The sequence below is a fragment of the Coffea arabica genome, chromosome 7e (assembly GCF_036785885.1).
Source record: "Coffea arabica cultivar ET-39 chromosome 7e, Coffea Arabica ET-39 HiFi, whole genome shotgun sequence".
Classification (NCBI taxonomy): Eukaryota; Viridiplantae; Streptophyta; class Magnoliopsida; order Gentianales; family Rubiaceae; genus Coffea; species Coffea arabica.
This window is the reverse complement of record NC_092323.1, coordinates 9,953,979-9,971,205: the sequence shown is the minus strand read 5'-3', so window position 1 is coordinate 9,971,205 and position 17,227 is coordinate 9,953,979. Positions and strand designations below refer to the sequence as shown.

At 36.2% G+C, this 17,227-nt stretch overlaps 2 protein-coding genes across 8 annotated transcripts; one reads left to right on the top strand and one right to left on the bottom strand.

The window, feature by feature from the left end:
* The first annotated feature begins 547 nt into the window (after positions 1–547).
* On the top strand, positions 548–10,250 carry LOC113700999 (ribonuclease E/G-like protein, chloroplastic). 5 transcript variants are annotated; one of them, XM_072059748.1, is made up of 13 exons: positions 548–776; positions 1,338–1,560; positions 1,823–2,066; positions 2,152–3,452; positions 3,555–3,872; positions 4,005–4,046; positions 4,609–4,733; positions 5,864–6,011; positions 7,018–7,090; positions 7,789–7,901; positions 8,049–8,168; positions 9,403–9,461; positions 9,819–9,951. In XM_072059748.1, exons 2-12 carry the CDS (start codon positions 1,396–1,398, stop codon positions 9,427–9,429), a joined length of 2,676 nt encoding a protein of 891 aa, XP_071915849.1. In that variant the 5' UTR covers positions 548–776; positions 1,338–1,395; the 3' UTR covers positions 9,430–9,461; positions 9,819–9,951. The 5 variants fall into 5 exon arrangements, with proteins under 5 accessions (XP_071915849.1, XP_027077233.1, XP_027077232.1 ...); XM_027221432.2 differs by having other exon boundaries at positions 555–776; positions 1,369–1,560; positions 9,306–9,461; positions 9,819–10,250; XM_027221431.2 differs by having other exon boundaries at positions 556–776; positions 9,306–9,461; positions 9,819–10,250.
* Positions 10,251–10,370: 120 nt separating this feature from the next.
* Positions 10,371–15,596, bottom strand: LOC113701000 (protein S-acyltransferase 10). 3 transcript variants are annotated; one of them, XM_027221437.2, is made up of 11 exons: positions 15,280–15,593; positions 15,049–15,163; positions 14,390–14,464; positions 14,218–14,289; positions 13,894–14,031; positions 13,525–13,558; positions 12,255–12,364; positions 12,088–12,174; positions 11,796–11,879; positions 10,896–10,961; positions 10,371–10,737 (listed from the first exon to the last, which is right to left on the bottom strand). In XM_027221437.2, the coding sequence occupies exons 1-11, from the start codon at positions 15,368–15,370 to the stop codon at positions 10,563–10,565; spliced, it is 1,047 nt and encodes a 348-aa protein (XP_027077238.1). In that variant the 5' UTR covers positions 15,371–15,593; the 3' UTR covers positions 10,371–10,562. The 3 variants fall into 3 exon arrangements, with proteins under 3 accessions (XP_027077238.1, XP_071915850.1, XP_071915851.1); XM_072059750.1 differs by having other exon boundaries at positions 10,614–10,802; positions 15,280–15,596; XM_072059749.1 differs by lacking the exon at positions 14,218–14,289.
* Positions 15,597–17,227: the final 1,631 nt, after the last annotated feature.

The following is a 17,227-nucleotide window of genomic DNA, read 5'->3' as shown; positions in this document are numbered from 1 at the left end:
GTCACTATAACTTCAAATCGGAAAAAAAGAATAGAAAAGAAAAGACATATCCGTTAAAAAATTACAATATTAATTGGGAGCAAAATAATTCAACCGGTCTGAAATTGCAATTTTTAAGAGTTTTATAGAAAAATATACTGTAATTATATGTGATTTGTGAAATAAGATAATTAAAAAATATGTCAAGGAAATATTTCAAAATTTTTTCAAAATGTTTTATTTTCATGAAATGATAAAAGCATATCAACTAGTAAAATGCAATCCTACCCTAACTTTAGTAGATTTATCACATCCTGAAGAAAAATTTTGGAAACATTTTACGTTTAGAATCATTTCATCATTGAATGGGAGAGTGACATAAAAAAAAAAAAAAGAGCAAACATTCCGAATAGTGATCTGATCGAATAGTTTAGAGCTTGAACGGAAAATAAAAGAAAGGAAAAAGTGCAGATTAAAAATGGAAAAGCAAACGTAGAACCCTTTTTTTTTTCAAACGTAAATTTTTTTAGTATGAAATAGGTCCAAGAGAGGAAAAACAATGGAATGGAAAGACCGTTTTGTCCACGCATTCTGATCTAAAATACATATGTACCCCATCTCCATCTCTGCCTTATCTTCGCGGTCGTATAAATGGAGCTAGCCGTTTCCATAGCTCCCTGCAGTTGAGTGCGAATTAGTACTTAGTAGTACCCCTTTGGACAAAAGCTGATAAAACTCCATAAAAAATCCTTGGTCTTCTCCTTCGTTCCAGCTTAATATTCTTGGATTATCAGCAGGTTGTTTTTCCATGCAAAGCCAGCCAACCATCTATTTGTATTGGCTGGCGTGAAACTCTAGTCTTGTACTGAATTATTTGACAAGCTGCTATTTTTAGCATGTATTCATGTTTCTTGAAGGAATAGGCTTCTGGGTTTTCAATAATGAGTGCCTTTATAGGGTTATATGTTGTTTGTTGTTTTTGGTCAGTGGTTTATTTTCTTCGATTGCTATGTGCTTGTTTGGATTTTCCAGGGCATAACGCTGAAATTAAGTCACGAAGTTTCTAACTTTGATGATTTCTTGCTTTTTTGCGCCATAATGCTATTTATTAAGATTGTGTTGTATGCATAAGTTGAAGTTACCGCATTTAAATAGATGTGGGGCTGCGCTTATACTTTGTTTGGTGCCAGAAAGTTTGCTCTAATCAACTGCGCTCTTGCTGGTTTTAGAATAAACTGTAATGCATAGAGCTTATCTGCTTGAGTAAGGGGGTTATTTAGCGGCAGCTTTTCTAGGCTTTAAAACAACATTGCATAAGCTACTGTACTAGTATTTTCACAAGAGTGGATGTTTTGCAGACTCAGATTGATATTCTTCATTTCCCCCCAGAAAACTTGCTATCCTCAGTGGTGATGGATGATTAATGAACTTCATTATGATTTCTCAAGAGACCGAGTTATTTCCAAAGGATCAATTGACATACTTTGGCTCGGAAAAGTCGTTTCAGCTCATGGTCAACATTTGGAGATGGTTATTCTCTTGTCTTCTGCAGATTGCAGTGGCCTGTATAGTACAAGGAAGGTACTTTTTTCTTCATTTTTCAGAACTATTATGATTAATTGATTAGTCATCTATTGAACAAAGTCAATAGAATCCATCATTTCTGTCAAGGGTGATTATATATATTGGAAAATTCTTGTTTTGATATTAAAACTATAGCAATTTTTTAACCCCTTGAAGAGTACTTTTCAGTTGGAAAATTTTCATTAAAGACACTGCCTTCCTTACTGTGTTAGTCCGGTAATACGTTGTGCTCATAAGCATGTTACTGTCTTGGTTATAGCAGATACCCAGGGTCGGAAACAGTACTTGTAATTGCTTGATGAAAGGAGAAATGTGGACTTCATGTGATATCCTCTGGAAACCTGAACTTATCTTCTCCATTTCACTGTATTCACCTAATAAACGTATCAGAAAAGTTCTAGTGGAGAACTCATTAGCTCGATGTCGTAGCAGAAAGCCACAAGCACATGTAATTAGGTCGAGTGTCATGGAAAGTTGGCTCCCTCTATGCCTTCCAACTAGAGGTACTATTTCAAACAATGGCTTTCTTATTGACGCACTCTGTGAAATATGTTGCTGAACACTCAAATGCTTTCAGTGCTTTGACAGATAAATGCAACACTATGAAATGTTTGAGAAGTGATTCCTCAGTCTCGCATCAAGAGCTTCAAGATCATAAGTTTTTCTGCAAGGCCATTAAAACTATATCCAGAAAGTCTCCAGACTTTAGAGAAAATTTTTCAGTTGATTATGAGTTTATAGAGGAACCTTGGTTGTCTTCTCAACTTTCTTATCCTTTTGTGGATTCAGATGCTGCAGGTGTTCCGAGGAGTGAAAGTGAGATAAGACAGGACCTTAATTGTGAAACTATAGGTTCGGAGCTCTTGTCTCAATCCACAAAAAAGAACTTTTATCCTAATGCTGAGGGCACTGTTAGTCCAGCAAATGAAAGCTTTAATCCTAATGGAACATTTTATGAGGTTGACCAACCCATTGAGGAGCCCTGGCTGCTCCAAACATTTCACTCTTGTAGTTCTGATGTCAAAACAGTTAGCAATTTCCCTGAAAATGAAGAGTGTTCAGAAGATAGGGAAACTCCACCATGTATTGTTGATGAACATGGACAAATTCCAGAGAAGCTCCTTGCTGATGATGAAGACCCTGTGATCTCTGAGGAGGATTCAGTTACCACAATGATATTGATTAACTCTTCTATATGCACCATGCAAAGAATTGCTGTGTTGGAAAATGGGAAATTGGTTGAGTTGTTGCTGGAACCTGTAAAAAATAATGTGCAGTGTGATAGTGTATATCTAGGAGTAGTCACAAAACTGGTTCCCCACATGGGTGGTGCATTTGTAAATATTGGTGGTCCACGACCCTCTCTTATGGATATAAAGCCAAAGAGAGAACCATTTATAGTTCCTCCATTTTGCCATCAAAGAAAGGACAAAAATGTAAATGGATCTGTTGTTGCCGGGCTTGGAGAGAATGCAGGTGTTCCTGATAACAAAACCATTTCTGATGAAATTGAAGAAATTGACTTTGTTGAGGATGACGAAAGCGAGGTTGATTCAGAAGAGTTCATGGATGATGACATTGGGGAGCATGAAAATGATGAGGATGGCGAGATTCTGCAAGTCCTGAAGGAAAACTGTAATGGTAGTGCTGGTGATGCTTTTGAAGTTAATTCTGAGAGGTATTTGGAGAAATTAAGTGGAAATGGCTACCAAACACCAGGTGCAACTATAGACCAAAAAGCTGATCATTGTAAAGTTGAAAGTCCGGATGGAACCAAGTGGACTCAGGTACAAAAGGGCACAAAGATAATTGTACAAGTTGTCAAAGAAGGATTGGGTACCAAAGGCCCCACACTGACTGCTTATCCAAAGCTAAGAAGCAGATTCTGGGTATTCCAAATATATGTTTATTTATTTATATATTGGTTTTGTGCTTCATGCTCAATTTGTGCAAAACGTCTAGTTTATTGATCTGTCATTGTTCTCTTGCAGATCTTGATTGCTCGCTGCAATACAATTGGAATTTCAAAGAAAATTTCTGGTGTTGAGCGAACACGATTGAGAGTCATGGCAAAAACTCTGCAGCCTCCAGGATTTGGTCTTACTGTAAGGACTGTTGCCGCTGGTCGTTCACTAGAGGAATTACAGAAGGATTTAGAGGGCTTGCTTTCAACCTGGAAGAGTATAGTTGAACATGCTAAGTCTGCTGCCCTTGCTGCAGACGAAGGTGTAGATGGAGCAGTGCCAATTCTGTTGCATCGGGCAATGGGTCAAACGCTCTCAGTTGTCCAGGACTACTTCAGTGAGAAGGTGAGCTCATTCCTAGCTGTCGTTTATTGTAGTTCAAGTGGTTTATTTTAGTAGGTCGGGAGATCTGATTGCCGGCACTCATGATCTCTGGAATAAGTGATCTTTTTGTTTACTCTTTTTGACATGTTTCAGGTGGAGAGCATGATAGTTGATTCTCCAAGGACATATCATGAGGTATGACATTTGTCCAGGGAATGGATAGTTTGTGATGTAACTTCCTTACCATATAGTATAGGTTGTCTGATTTAATGAATTCAAATTTCTGCTCCCTTGCCTCAGATACCACAGTATGTGAGTTAAGACAGCTTGATGTAAAGGGACCTAAATGTTTCTTCACAAATCTAGAAAGTACAGACAAATGATGAGGGCTCATGGTTTAACAATTTGTACAAATAGGTGGAAGTAGAAAGGAAATAATGTTACTAGACGTTGATTGAGGTTGTTCATGCTGTCACTGGGATCAGTCTGAAAGTGGAATTGATTAGCTTTTGAATATGTTCCCATGTAATATTTTGCATGTGAATCCCAATGATACGGCATAACATATTCAGGAACAGCATGTTACAATGTTGCAACTTGGCTGCATGTCCTCATCTTTTGGAGAATGAATATTTAATTTCGCATTGTGCTTCTTAGTGAATAGCTTTTGGGAGATCATGTGATACTGTTCTTCTGATCAATATACTTTTATCTACATCCAATTACTGAGGTTCACTTTTCTAGTTTCATTATGCAGGTTACAAACTATCTCCAGGAAATAGCTCCTAATCTTTGTGACAGAGTTGAGTTATACAGCAAAAGTTCTCCACTTTTTGATGAATATAAACTTGAGGAAGAAATAGATAACATCTTGAGTAAAAGGTGGGAAAACCTCCTATTAACAATGCAGATACTTTTTAGTATGTTATTGTGTCAAAATACATGTCATTGGCTTTTTAGCTGTAATACAAAAGTAAATTTTAAGTTGATAATATGTCATCAAAAAACTTGCTGTATCTGACTTATGCAACGACTAACGTAATACAATCATTCTCTATGGAGACATATGACTAATAAACATCATGTTTCCATACAAGTGAAACAGAAGTCTGTTTGTCAAGATAGTTTTGCTGTATAGAATTAAAAACACAATTTAAACCTTACAATTCCTTAATGATTGAATCAGCAAACACTGGAGAAGGAAGAATGATGTTGGTGATCATGGTCTATGGAGACCAAATAGGTTGATGTATAAGAAAAACGAGAGCTGATGTCTTTATGTTGAGTGGACAGTTATGAAAATCTTTACTGGGGGGCATCGTTGCTGTATTATAAGCTGATTTCACATGCTAGGTTTTCTGACAGGGGCTTGCACCTGTTGAACTGCATATCTATCAGGTTACAGAATTTGCTTCTAAACTATTTTACTGCTGTCAGTCAAAAGAATAAGCATTCAAAGAACTTGAATCTTGCGTTTCACCTTTTGGTTCTTATTGAAGATAAGAGTTGAAGCAGCAACTGTTTGACATTAGGCTTGATAAGTTTGAATCTTGCAAAGAGAACTTGGTTTTTGTGAGCTTATTTTAGTTTACTTGCATTCCCTTGGATGTTTTACTTTCCTTATTTTTGATGACGTTTCTAAGTCTATCATACCTTGTTGAACGTGCTTTTCTGATAAGGATCTTCCACTTGGGATCAAATGATTTATTTTTTAGTGACTAATCAACCCGGAAAGGATTATTTCTTTTTTATATTAAACCTTTTCTTTTTTGGTGACTAATCAACCCGGAAAGGATTAAACCTTTTATACTAATCAACCTTTTGGGTATGGGGGTGAAGGGAGGTAGATAGGTCTTATCATTACTTCTCTTTTACACCATTTCTGGGAATAAGAATTTGTGTTTCCTGGTCTCTTCTAATTATTTTATTGCATATTCTTTTGCCATTGACTTAGTCTCAGATATGAATATGATGTTCTTCCACATTGTGCTAATAAAATCCCATGGTTCCAGGGTTCCACTTGATAATGGAGGTTATCTAGTGATTGAACAAACTGAGGCATTAGTGTCCATTGATGTGAATGGGGGGCATTGTATGCTTGGTCATGGGACTTCCCAAGAAAAAGCTATTCTTGATGTCAACCTCGCAGCTGCCAAACAAGTACAGAAACTAATTTTTCTTTTTACTTCAACATCTACTTATGCTTCATATGCTGGAGAGGGTGTTTGAAATACATTTTCTTTTCCTAGCTCTTGCTCTTATGTGCATGTAAAGTATCTTCATCAATTTAATATTTTCTTTTTCTTTCCCTACATAATGTGAATCTTGCAATTTGTTTGTCTTGCAGACTTATGAAGTTTTTATATGATCTTCTTTCAAGGATTTTGTCATATCTGCAAGAAAAAACAATTGTTTACCCAGTTTTCACTAGCTAGGGGACTACATTTTACATCTCTACCTGCTTATTGAGCACTGAATAGGGAAAATGAACTGCTAGAGCTAACTTCCAAAGCTTTTTATCTTTTAGATGTTTTTTTCACTGCAAAAGGATGTCTGGTATAGATAACGGCCCAAATTTTGGACATAGCTAAGAAGGGTTGATGGACACAATTCTTGATGGAAAAACTTGAATGCAGGAAAATTATGAGCGAACTAAGGTTGACTTGCCTATGTAGCAACAATAGCAACAAGGATAGAAGACTTTTAGTTTCTTGCCCATTCTGTTTCTGATAAAAATGGCTTTTGTACCATATTAGGCAAGAAGTGCCAAGTTGGGGAGAGAAGAAGAAAAAAAAGTGCTATTTATTCAAACTGAATACTTTGTGTGAAGAACTAGATTGATCAGTAAGATGCTACAGGAAAGGACAGTACTTTTCATGTGTTAGCTGAAGTTTTAATCAACCACTTTGACCTCATTCACTGAAGTGCATGGCTAAGGTCCTGAATGAAATCCATATTGTATTGCCTTATTATAGTGTCCATGATTGTTTTTGATAAAGGTTTAGTCTAAGGTTGCCTCCATGATGTGGTGCTGTCGCCAAAATATGGGCTATGCTGGTAGTACTCTTCTGATTTAGGTTATGTGTGACATAGCCACCATGCTTTACTATCACTAGATGGTCTGTTTAGTTCTTCATAACTAAACTGAGCATTTCATTTATTACAGATTGCTAGGGAATTGAGGCTGAGAGACATTGGTGGCATTATTGTCGTTGATTTCATTGACATGCAAGATGATTGTAAGTCTTTAAGCTATTTATTATTAATCTGCAGCATCTTTGTAGAACATGATATTTAACTGCAAAGAAAGCAGCTTTGAAGGACAGATTAAAATTGCTTCATAGATCATTGATTGGATAATCAAATCTCAAGGTGGATTGCAACAATTAACAAGTACGGACAACATATATTAAGCTTTTTCCTTCCCTCCTGCCAACACCTCTTCTGTTTCTTTAGTGTTGTTGGTGGTTGAGGTGGAGAAATCAAGGTTGCTGGGGGATTTTTTTATTTTTTTGGGGGGGGGGAGGACCTAATTGTTGATGGAAAAAGAAAGTGAATGTTGTGAACATAATTATTTGTAGATGATATGGATCTTATCTAATTTACTGACAGAAAACACTTGTTCGACAGCTGTAAATTAGTACTTGGAATAAATTTGTGGCCTAATTTAATTGGTAAATCTTCTTGTGACTTGGACTCTCCTATGAAAGTGGTATCTTGAACCTGCAAGTGGATATAATCGTTTTTCCATTACAATTCTCTTTTCTTACAGTCCTATGGTTGAAAGCTATCTCTACAGTAAAAGATATAATATTTACGTGATGTAATACAAGCTGAAGATCATAATGCGAATGTCTTTGCCAGTTTTTTCGCTTCATTACAGTTATCAAAATATATACGTGAATATGTGCGCTGACCTCCTATCTTGTACTTCTAGCAAATAAAAGATTGGTGTATGAAGAAGTTAAAAAGGCTGTCGAGAGAGATAGATCGATGGTCAAAGTTTCTGAGTTGTCAAGGCACGGGCTTATGGAGATCACTCGCAAGAGGGTGAGTTGACCACTTAGATTTTCTTTTCTCTTTCTGATTTTATTAACTTTTTGGTTCTCTTTCACTGATGAAGAGCAAGCATTTGCTACATCAGTTATTCATTAGGATTAAGTCCTAATTTATCATTTTTACATTTGCTGTGTTCAGGTTAGACCTAGTGTGACTTTTATGATCAGTGAACCATGCACATGCTGTTGTGGCACTGGTAGAGTGGAAGCTTTAGAGACTTCATTCTCTAAAGTTGAACGTGAAATCTGCCGGCTGCTGGTAAGACCATTCTCTTTTCTTTTCTCCTCCTACTTTTTGGCTTGTGGGGAAGGGGAAGGGGAAGGGGAAGGGGGGATACCGTGATCAGTAAATATTATGCCGCCTTAGAACCTACTGCATTCAGAATAATAATATAGGAAAAGCTGTTAGTGGTAATATTTGTAGATAGGAAAAACGATTAAATTACAAACTGTAACTTTAATTCAAGTTACAGATCTGTCTCATCTGTACAATTATTCATTTATTCTCAAGACAAATGGGCTACCGACTTCTCCAGTTAATCAGTACCTTCTTAACTGTCTCATCTTCCTCACCTCTCCCAAACCTCCAATCTCACCCCTGCTACCACCCCCGTCTTTCTTCTCTTCAGCGCCATGGCTAAAGCACTCCGCACCTCCTTCCATTCTCCTCCTGCAAACAGTATGCCCATTAAACTTTTATGCTGAAATCCATATTATCAAACAAAATCTCCCTCTTATCTTAATTCTCTGCATCTCCCTTCTCCACCTGAATTGAGTCTTCCACTTGAACTTTTAGTGAGCTTATACAAAATTTGGTATGTTTATTACTGGGCTTTAAATTTTTACTCGTCTTCCATTGGAGTTATTGAAAGTTGAACAAATTTATACAGGAGAAAAAGCTAATATAGTAGTACCAAATTGAAAATCTGTGTTGCTTGAATTGTTGGGTGTGGCTAAGCCACCACTTATGTGGTGGAAACTGAAGTCTTGACTCTTGAGGCTTTGATAAACTTTAAGCTGATGGTGGAAACTGAGTTGGAGGGAGAAACAGGAAGCGATCAGAGATTTAGGCACGGAGCGTAGCCTGACTGTGTTTTTGGTTGGACAGTATTGGGTTGGTTCATAAATTATAAAATTGTGGGGGATTACTTCTAAATATTAATTTTTTGGCAACCGGTTGAATTGAAGTCTGTAAGTCTGGACCTTATGGAGTCTCTTCACTACGTATTGTCCTTGGAGATACACTCTGCTTCTGATGGTCAGAACATGGGAGCTAACTTCTTTAGATTATAAATTCTATCACTACAATCCTGCCAAATCATGTTTTCCATTGGTTTACCATTTATGTGATCTTTCTGTTGTTATTGGCATATCTAATTTTTGTCCGTATACTCAGTCAATGATGGAACTGAAGGCAGACCCTGAAAAACCAAATTCATGGCCAAGATTTATTCTTAGAGTTGATCGATACATGTGTAATTATCTAACTTCAGGAAAGAGGACAAAGCTTGCAGTCTTGAGTAGTTCTCTCAAGGTCTGGATTCTTCTAAAGGTAAGCCAATCATCCTCTACTAGCCTGTATTTCTACTTTCCTGCTCAACAGGACATTTTTACCTTTCCCTCTTCTGTTTTTTTTGGGGGTTTGTTATGTGAGTAAAGGATCTTAAATAAACCTAGTTTAACAGTTGATCGAACAAATATACATGGTTAGTTTCTTGCAGTAAACGGACCAACTCGCACTTGTTAGTTTTTTGCAGCCGGAAGATAAAAAACGATGAATGTTGGTTAAAAACTGGCATTCTAAATCCAAAATCTGATCTTTGATTATACTTGTCATGGATCCAGTTTCCTTTTGTAAATTTTTGAGATATGCATGCCTGCCTTTGTTCTCTAACGCGTAATACATCAGGTTGTCAGAGGTCTTGCTAGGGGAAGCTTTGAGATGAAACACTTGACGGATGACAAGGAATATCAGAAGCAACATCAAGCTCCTATCTCTATGCTACGACCAGCAGAGATAGGAAGTCGTAGTCCCACCAAAACTGTAACTCTCTTTACCAAAAAGTGGAAGACTGGCGGGAAGTGATGCTTACACGCTTCAGCCATATTGTATATTCACATGTTGCACAGCATTTTTTCCCTTGGCTTTCTTGCCCGGTTGAATTGAGTTTTGCTTACATTTTTATCCTTTCCAATTGAGTTTTGTAGAATTAGATAGGTTGGATAGACCAGCCGCTACACAGTAGAGTATACAGCTCTGACGTAGTTGCTGAAATTAATCAAAGCTTGTAAGGAATGGGAATTTCAAAGGAAATGAAATTACTTTGAGAAATTTGATGCCCGTCTGATGATTTTTCTTTTTTTTATTATCAACTTGAGTTCCATGCTTTCAAAACCCTCTGCGTCTCGACTCTCGATCAGCAAATATTCAAGAAAACTCTTTGAAATAAGGAGCCAAGAATAAGAATGAGACGAGTTTGCATATGGAAAAAAAGAAAAATACATTTTGTTTTGGTCCAGCAAAACTGGTAAATTGACTTCACCATCTCCAGCGTTGAATAAACAAATGCAGGACATACTGTAAAATGATGACCATTCTTTGCAACACGGAAAAGTATACAATGAAAACTAAAGGCCCAACGCCAAGTAATCATCAACAACATCGACAAGTTAATGCATCCAAGCATGTATAAGGCCTTGCCTTCTCCTCCAGTTCCTGTGCTGTTGGCAAACGCTCCATCTTGTAATACGTGCTTCGGGCTAAACAGAAGTTGTACAAATTTCTGCATACTCCTTGACTAAATGGATAAACTCTTTCAGGAATTCCCCTGCAGCTCAACATAGTAGTGTTTCAGGTCAACCAGAACTGACTCGATGCAGATGTATAGTCATGCTATAAAGAACAACTATCAATCTGATTGCATAGGAAGGCAGATGGTACAAAGTGTTGTCCAAACTAAAAAGCATACAGAAGCGTCCAACTGACCTCAGGTAAGGAATGCGCCTTCGCCTTACAAGTTCGTAGGTTGTTTGATTTGTCATAATGAGATAGCTGTTTCAGAAGACAAGAATATTTTCACAATTCATTAATCTGAAGGAAATAAGGAAAAATTTAGATGCACAATGCCAAGAACGTTTTGGAGCAGGACCTTAGATAACTAAACTACACTTGATTACACCACCGCACAAGCATGTGATGAACCTAACGCCTATCCAAATTCACCCAAGCTCCCAAAGCTCATACAAAGTGCAGCCTTTCAAAATGAACTTCCTTTTAGACAATGCAGATGAAGGCAAAGATACTTATTCAGGCAATTCCAAAAATAACTATCAGGTTTGGTTCGCGTTGTCAATGTGTCAATATTTGCAACATGTTCAACAAACAAAGTTTCAGGGAAATAGTTAATTGTCCATTGAATTCAATTGTTAACCTCAACTTCCACCTTAAAAAATTCAGAATTTGATTTTCCAAAAGCTGTACTTCATCACATATTCTGAAAATATTTACACACCATAAGAGTATAACAATGCCTCATATATAGTGGTAACAGAATTTTGATGTTAAGGTACGCTTACTTTAATTAGCCATAAGAAGTTCCAACTTACATCACCATGTTTCAGATAGTCCTTACCAGAAGAGGCTAAGGTTTCTTCACTATGTTAACTAGACAAAAAAATAGCAGCACTTTCAAAAAAGAAAATGGTAGATCCATTTCAAAGTGGGATCAACACTTTCAACATCCCAATAAGCATGTGACAGGAACAACCAGACAATCTTTTACACAGACGTTAATTTCGCATGTTCCACCTAAAGAAGACAGATTGCACCCACAAATTGCATAAATATGCAAGGAACTGTTGATCCTAAAGAAATTAGAGCACTTACCTATGAAACAGGAGGAGGAGAACCAGGAAGATAAGCGAAACAAATAAAGTAGCCAACAGCAAAATCATAATAACATCGACCCACCTGAAAGAAGCCATTATCATTTACAAGGAAGTCAAAAGAATTTTCACCATGGCACATCAAACAACCTCCTCTACACAAAACCCCGACCCAAATTTAAACAGGAAACATACATAATAAACAAATAAACAGAGACACAGAGAAATAAGAAACAAGAAAAAATATATTAATATTCATAGTGATGTATGAAGCACATTAGACAGATTCTTACCATGCCTTTGTTATATTTGATTTGAGATATGAAATGTATAAGATACCGGTCCAAAGGCACAATGCTGTCTCCTCACAAATGTACCACCTGGTAAAACAAACAAGCAAAATTTATCAGGATAAGCAACAGAAGAAGCTAGAGAAGTAACAAAGAGAATGAACACTTACCAAAACCGACAGTGATTATTCTGTCCTATGCATGTCCCCAGCCAGACACAATGATGATCAAACTGAAGCACACATTTGTCGCAATCATGGCAATGCTTAGCTCGTGGGGGCTACAAGAGTTTTACAATCAGAAAGAGATCAGGCACTACAAATTTCATGGGACTAACCATTGCAAAAAATAAACAACCATGAGGATTTGCCATAAAAGGTTCTCAAGAATTGATTTTTGCAGCCCAAGCATCAAAGTTAGCAGAATCCTAACAGTTAGTACATTGTAGTTAGCTAACTAAACCAAATTTTATATAATAAATTTGTTGAAAGCCATCTAAAGATTAATCAACATGGATCCTGAAGCCATTGGCTTACAGAGAAGGAAAAAAAATAGCGGCAAAGTGTGAGACTGCGATGATTTCTCGCATCAGTTGTAACTTCATACCACATCAACTACAAGAATCAGTACAGAAGTTGGAAAAATCGATTAATATCCACTGTCAAGCTAAAACTATTTGTTGGATATCTAAAGGTAACAACTTCAGAGCACCAAAAAAAAAAAATAATAATAAGTAAACAAAAATAAAATAAAAATACAACCTACTAATAACACAACTGTACCACCATCCTGACTTTCAACTAACCCAACCATGAGAAGGAGATGACAACAAATTTTTTAAGTCAGAAAAGCAAGTGAACAATTGTGACTCCTCATCTCTCAGTTAATATGAATGCATAACAGAAATGCGATTGGATTTATCAATTACCAAAGCTATACTACGAGCTGTATCTTTGCAAAGTACAGCTGGGAATGTCAGCAAAGCCAATGCAGCCTCCTCTCTCTCTCTCTCTCTCAGAGACACAGACAACACACAGAGAGAGAGAGAGGCTGCATTGGCTTTGCTAAAAGGAGCAAGCATGTTCTAGAGAAATTTTACCAGTCTAGGACAAAATGTCCAAAGGCAAAGTCAATCTAAATAATCAGATTCTAATGGCATCAGAATGCTTTTGATTTTGGAGGTTAATCGCATGAAATTGAGTAAAATGAAAAAAAAAATAATATTTGACTATGTGACCAATTTTCTCTCCTTGCAATGTCATATCAGTTTATATTCATGCTCCATCAACATTTGCCAACAGAGAAGCAGCAGGAAACATCAACAGCTATCAAATGACCAACGTACAACTTTCGCCAACCGATGGACACTCCAGCAACCTATAATCTTAAGATAAGCTATATTCCGAATTAGAAAGTCAGAGAAAATCTAAAACAATCTACCTGCACAACATTGCAGTAGGAGCAAGTCCAGGTTCTGAAAAAGTAAAAAACAACAATCAGTTGGGAAATTGGTGTGGCTTTTGACAGCAATTCCATCCGCCACAAACACCCCAAAACCACCAAAAAGAAGGGGTAAAGGGGAAACAAATAAATAAATAAACAAAAAATTCTAAAATGAAAGGAAGACGGGATCAAAGTTAGACAAAATAACTATTAAAATGAAAGTCACAATTGGAAGAGGTGGTCTAGCACTTATTCCAACTTACAACCTCCCTGTCTCTCTTTCTTAATCAAAGACATGGGGAACTAACGAAGTGGAAAATCTGCAAGATAAAAGTATTAGCAGCCAATAACACGAAGCTTTCCTACCTAACTGAGGTTCCAGGAGGATACATATCCATCACTACTTTTGTCCAAGATGTTGCATTACTCCCTAAAAGGTTTCTTCCGAGCTGGTCCGCATCCACAGTAATAACTAAACTGCCATTGTTGCTTGAAGCAGGTTGTCTTTGCTTGATCATTGAAACATCAAAAAAAGGCAAAACAGACAGCAATTAGAGAAGCAGAATGCATACTAAGATGAATTCTAGAAACTCATAGTACTTCCATAAACCAATAAAAAAGCAATATAAAATTATTCTCCAATCTCTAAATTTCTCCCATACGTTTAGAATCAAAGGAACGGTGTTTTACTTTGAAGCCACTGATTTTCTCCTTACTAAAGCATCAGTCTCGTTAACGACCCTCATTGCTTCAAGAACATAACTGTATTTTAAAAGAAATTTCCAGTAAGAAAGAAAGCTAAGAATGACAGTTGAGCACAAGTTCTGGTGGATCAAAAGCTCATAGTTGATGAAAAAAATACCCTGGAGAAGTATTAGAGGTGAGGAAATATTGAGCCAGTGTAGCCACCAATAATGACAAATATATTGCAGTATACCTGCATCAAATTTGAAGAGGATATAACTGAGATCATATCAGTTAACTACTTAACAGTACAACAAGCAAACACGTAACGCAGCACGTGAACCAATCATCATAAATAATGTCTTCTTCTGGTACTTGAGGTTAGACAACTTAAAGCCCTTCTAATAACCTCCAAGATACTCCTCATTTTAGCCTGTAATAGGCAATAGGGCTATGCCTAAATAGATACTAAATGCACCACCGAGCAAGCCTGAAGCTCCACCCATATTAGCCTAACAAAATTGAAGAACAGAGATGATAAACTTCCTTGCAGTTCCACATTCTGCCACTGGCCAAAAACGCAATTCGGAATACAGTCTCACCATACTGAAACCACAAAATTGAAACTCTTGTTTTTCCAGCGTGTACCCAACCAATCTCTTCCTTCTCCCATTTTATCTCCTATTCTTGCGTAACTTTTTCAGATTTTTTTCAGCTTCCACGACTTTTAGAATTTCATTCGTCCAATTTCTCAGAATAACTAAATACTGAAACAACTGAGCAACAAAAACAAAATTAAGTAAGCAGACTAACATAAATCCATAACAAGAAGCTTACCAAGGTTGTTGCTTGGTCTTCTCAATGAAATCTTTGTCGAAAATAAAAAGAATGCTAACATAGATCAAGTGCAGCACCACCAACGCCACCTTCAAACACAAAGCAGATCTTCGAGCTAGTTTTTTCCACCCCAGAAGATACCCCAAAAAAAAGTCTCAAAATCACTACTAAATTCAGCTTCGACTAAACCCAATAAGAAAAACCCATAATAATTTCAAAGTATCTTATTACCAGGATCGGAAAGACAGGGAAAAAACCGAGAGCACCGGTCGAAGAAACGATCCCATGTGTCGCGGAGGGAACCACCGCATGGTACAGCCATTATTATCTCCCTCGCATTCAAAACATTGTCATTTTCTTCAACCTCTGATTAAATAATGGTGAAAATTTCAGAGAATCAAATTCAAACTTGGGAATTAATTTAACTCGGTTTAGTAGGAGGAAGGAGAAGAAGAGACTGGAGGGGTCTTGCAGAAAAAATGGCTGCAATACTCATAAATGCGACGACCCATGGGGACGGACAGAAGGAGATTACCAGGCATTTAATAAGTTAATCGATGATTAACCGGTTTTTGTTTTCTTAATAGCGTGTACTTGTTTTTGTTTTCTTTAACAGTGTGTACAAATGAGAAATAGTTGATTATTATTCCGTTTGATAAGATTGAATCTAAATTTTGAAATCTGAACATTGAAATAATTAATTTGTTAAATTTTAAATACAGAAAAGAAATATATGAATGTCTAAATTTCAATGCTGAAGATATCTATGATGTTTGATAAATATTTATAACTGAATGCTTAATAAGCTAAATTGTATAATTTTTTCCTTCTTTTTTTCATCCAAAAAAGAAATAGAATCTATGATTTAATTAGTTTAAAATGGTAGATATGAAGCCAATAACATTTATTTTTAAATCAAATTAATATAAAAGATGAAATACATTATGGAAAACATTACAATCCAACAATTCATATAACATCTAATATTTTTAATAGAAATTCCAGAATTGGATAAGGATTTTAATTTGATAATGATTTTGAATAGAGAATATTAGGTTATTTAATTATATAAGGATTTTAAATAGAAAATATCAAGTCATTTAATTAGATAAGAATTTTGATCGTAATTAACAAATAAGGGTAAATTTGATAGATAAAATAAGGTATTTGAAGTAAATCTGTTGATTCTTATTAAAATTAAGCATTGAGTTACGATTCTTGTGCTGAAAAAAATACATACAAATTCAGCACCGCTTAACAAGTTCAGCAGATGAATTTTTATTTATCAAACACTCAAAACTTCTGAATATCTGAAAAAATTCAATTTTAGCACTTTTTTATATTATCAAATCGAATCTAAAAAGTGGTTTCACATTTTTGGCCACTTCTGTTCACACATCAAGTCCACCAAAGTTGTTAGGTACGAGGAATTTCCGCTCTGGATGTTATAAAAGGCATTCAAATGGTTTGCAAATGTGAATTAATATGCTTTACAACGTATAATTATTATTATGCGTATAATGTGTTGGATATAATATAATCATATTTGATTATGAAATTTTATGAATTTTTCGTCATCTTTTACATTAATTAAATGACAAATGAGCAAGATGGACGGAACAGTTACAAGATATAAATCTACATCCAACTAAGCTATGAGATGCCCTCGACGGGTTGCTCGGGCGGTCGTGTAGCCCTCGTTAGTGTGAGACGGCTTGAGTTCGATTCCGAACTTGGTAACCTGGCGGAATTTTCCGAGGATCGGTGGGGCCCGCTCTCCTCGGATTGGTGGGACTAGTCGGGTGTGGTCCGGATACCCTCCAACTGAAAAAAAAAAAAAAAAAACTAAGCTATGAGATGAGCCATCTTGATATATACATATATATATATATATATATATATATATATATATATATATATATATATATATATTTTTTTTGTCAAAGCCATTTTGATATTGGATAATGTAAACTACATAAGTCAACTCGAATCGGTGTAAATTGAGCAGTTGTCACACCTAATAATTAATCATTACAGCTGCTACTCTAATTCTACCTCTAACAGATGTTAGTAAGCATGTAACATGCTAAGGGCATCAAATTCAATGGTTACAACTTACAATACAGTTGAAATTGACATGTTTATGTAGGGCGACAAATAATTTGTGAAGGTATGTATT